The following is a 3,228-nucleotide window of genomic DNA, read 5'->3' on the forward strand; positions in this document are numbered from 1 at the left end:
CGACTGGGCGACCACGACCTCCATCGCCGGTGGCCAGGCGCTCCCTCGCCTGCCGCCATGGCTGCCTGCCGCCATGGCTGGACGCACCCCGCATATACCAGTGTTGCAACCGTCACCTAAAACAGCTTCAACAGTTGTTGAAAAAAGCTTCAACCATAGACAGAAAAGCTTCAATGGAACTGCACAACAAGGAGAAGCTGCAACCGCAGTTGGATTTTGTTACTACTGGCGAAGTTTTTTGCTACATCCATCAGGCGGAGCTGCGACCTCGCGATGATGACAACGACGATTTTTGTTGCAACCGTAGCAGTTTTTTGCTACTAACGCTGAAGTTTTTGCTACATCCATGTAAGGCGGAGTTGCGACCTCACGAAACACGGCAACAGTGTTTGTTTTTTGCTGCAACCGTAGTAGTTTTTTGCTACCACCGCTGAAGTTTTTGCTACATCCATGTAAGGCGGAGTTGCAACCTCGCGAAAGACGGCGGCGGGTTTGATTTTTGCTGCAACCATAGTTTTTTTTGCTACTACGGGTGAAGTTTTTTGCTGCAACCTGCATTTTGCCGTGCTACCATTGGCGTCAAGTTTTGCTACAACCGGAATCAATAGTTGAAAAAAAAAGCTTCAACTGGCGGTGTTTTTTGCCGCCACCATTGATGAATTTTGCTACAACCTTTAATCAGGGGGTCCGGCGGCGGCGCTGGAGTGCGAGCGGCGGGGCGCGCGACTGCAAGCTGCCGGAGCTGCAACAGGCGACTGGTGTTGACGGAGCCGCGACCATCACCAGGGGGGGAGCTGCAACCCACGGGGCGAAGTTTTTGCTGCATGTAGATCCCGTCGAGAAACATGAGAGAAGATGGCGGAGACCGGCGGCGAGCGCGGCGACCGGCGGCGAGCGCGGCGACCGGCGAGAGAGGTCCAGGCGACGGGGTGATGGCCGGCGGCCGGGAGAGGAGAGGAAGAAAGAGAGGAGGGGTCAACGCGGGGGAATCGGACGGCTAATCGCGCGCATCCAACGGCTAGGGCTGGACCGGCCGAAACTGTTCGGCCGGCGCACCCGCGCCTAGCATCGCCCTTAATTTATGGGAGTTTGTGATATGAAAAAAATAAAGAAAGAAAAAGAATAGCAAATCCTCTCCCATCGATCAGAAGTCGAGCACAGAGGCCCCACGTAACCGATAACAACGACTCTTTCTTTCTTCGGTTCCTCTCCCGAGTCGGATGCGCACGTATACGCGTGCAAATCCTACTCCACGTCGGGATTCCCCCTTTATATATAAGACGCCTAGGTACGGTACATACGCGGGTGCAAATTCTATTCTAGTTTATTAAGTTCAAGACCAATTAACTCCCCGTCTGTTCTCCACCGCCGCCGGCCATGGCCAACAGCTGCTGGACCTCACCGGAGATCACGTCACCTGCCACGGTCTGGGAGCAGACTAGGACGCTCAATTTCGAGGTGACCGATTACCTGCAGCTCGATGGCATGGGTGTCGGCGAGTTCATTAGTTCGCCCGTCGCCGAAGTCGGCGGCTACGAGTGGAATATCAAATTCTACCCAGACGGGGACGACGAGGACTGTGACGGCCACGCCTCAGCGTTTGTCCGCTGTTACAGGCAAGCCACGGATCCGGATGTGACCGCCAAGTTGACGCTGAGCATCCTAGAGAAAAGGAGCCAGGTAAACGTAGCCAGCTTCGATGCGCTGATGTGCATCTTCTCTCCGTGCGATTTCCTTACATGGGGCCACCAGAAATTCGTCGACAAGTCCAAGCTGGAATCGCTGTCGCAACTCGGGGACGGCTGCTTCACGATACGGTGCGTCCTCGCCGTCATCACCGACGAGCCACCGTCTCGGGGGCTGTCTCGGGAGCTGCCCAGCCAACTCTCCAGCCAATTCGAGAGCATGCTCGAGGACGGGAGAGGCGCCGACGTCACGTTCCGCGTGGGCAGGCACAAGTTCCTCGGGCACAGGTGCGTTCTGGCCGCGCGGTCGCCGGTCTTCAGAGCTCAGTTCTATGGCCCCATGGCGGAGAAGGACAAGCCGCGCGTCAAGGTCGTCGACGTGGAGCCGGCCATCTTCCAGATGATGCTTCGCTACATTTATGCAGACACGCTGCCGCCGCCGCCCGCTGAAGGCTACAGCGTCGCGGTGATGCAGCACCTGATGGTCGCGGCAGACATGTATGGGCTGGAGAGGCTGAAGCTCATGTGTGAAGATGAGCTGTGCAACATTATGGATGCGGCCACCGTTATGAGCACGTACGTGCTGGCGAGTCAGCACCGCTGTAATCGACTCAAGGATGAGTGCGTAGAATTTATGTCGTCAAAAGAAATGTTGGCCGCCATCCTCGAGACCAATCAGCACTTCTTCATGACACGTCGCCGACCACTGCCATTGGAGGGGGATCATGAAGAGGAAGAAGTTGATCACAGCAGGAAATTCAAAAGGACTCGTACAAAATAGATATTGGTTTCCTTTTTCTTTTTTTTGCATAAAAGAGAATTTTTAGCCATAGCAAAGTGCCTGAATCGTTTGTAAGCCAAAAAAGTCTGAAGATTGTGGTACTAAAACATTGGTACTTGTTTAGGGAAATGATTCAAATCATCTGACTGATATTAACGCATGTGTCCACCGTTTACTCTGATTTTAATCAGATGACTCAGGAGCAACGTATTACGTACACTAAGTTTTGCAACTGAGTAGTTTCTGCAATTTTTCCCACCGCAACAATTTGGTGTGTTGCGGGATTTGTATCCCCTCGAGAGCAGTCGCCTCTCCTCCCAAGCTCTCTGATAAGGCAAACCTATGCGCTGCTCTGACCGCCGCTGCCAGCGAGGCTGCTGACAAGCACGACCACCGCGGCCGGCAACCGCGCCGATTTGGGATCCGCTGCAGCGTCGGATCCGGGCGTGATTCTGGTCGATTGCTGCCCTCCTCCACCTATAATGGCACTTGCCACCCTGCTACAAGTCACTCGTGCAGATTAGAGGCTGCCAGACAGCCGATGCTAGCCGCAGGACCGCCGCCACCAAACCCAGCCTTTGTGTTGCGTCGACCGTCATCAATGGCACGTTGTCGCCTTTTTTGGTCGTGAAGTTCACACCTGCCGATGGCTATGAGGCCCTTCCCGGCGTCTACGCTACCAATCATCTCGAGACGACGACCACATAGGCTCTGACGCACAGCCGGATGATTTCCTCCTTCTCGCACCCTAGGTGTTCGAGG

General features: G+C 54.8%; 1 protein-coding gene across 1 annotated transcript; it reads left to right on the forward strand.

Moving 5' to 3' along the window:
* Positions 1-1,377: 1,377 nt before the first annotated feature.
* LOC119352041 (BTB/POZ and MATH domain-containing protein 2-like) lies at positions 1,378-2,466 on the forward strand. The gene has a single exon (XM_037618787.1). It carries the CDS (start codon positions 1,378-1,380, stop codon positions 2,464-2,466), a length of 1,089 nt encoding a protein of 362 aa, XP_037474684.1.
* Positions 2,467-3,228: the final 762 nt, after the last annotated feature.

This window comes from Triticum dicoccoides, chromosome 2A (genome assembly GCF_002162155.2).
Source record: "Triticum dicoccoides isolate Atlit2015 ecotype Zavitan chromosome 2A, WEW_v2.0, whole genome shotgun sequence".
Taxonomy (NCBI): Eukaryota; Viridiplantae; Streptophyta; class Magnoliopsida; order Poales; family Poaceae; genus Triticum; species Triticum dicoccoides.

Excerpts from the sequence above, each read along its gene's own strand:
- LOC119352041 (XM_037618787.1), top strand. The coding sequence starts at position 1,378 with ATGGCCAACAGCTGCTGGACCTCACCGGAGATCACGTCACCTGCCACG.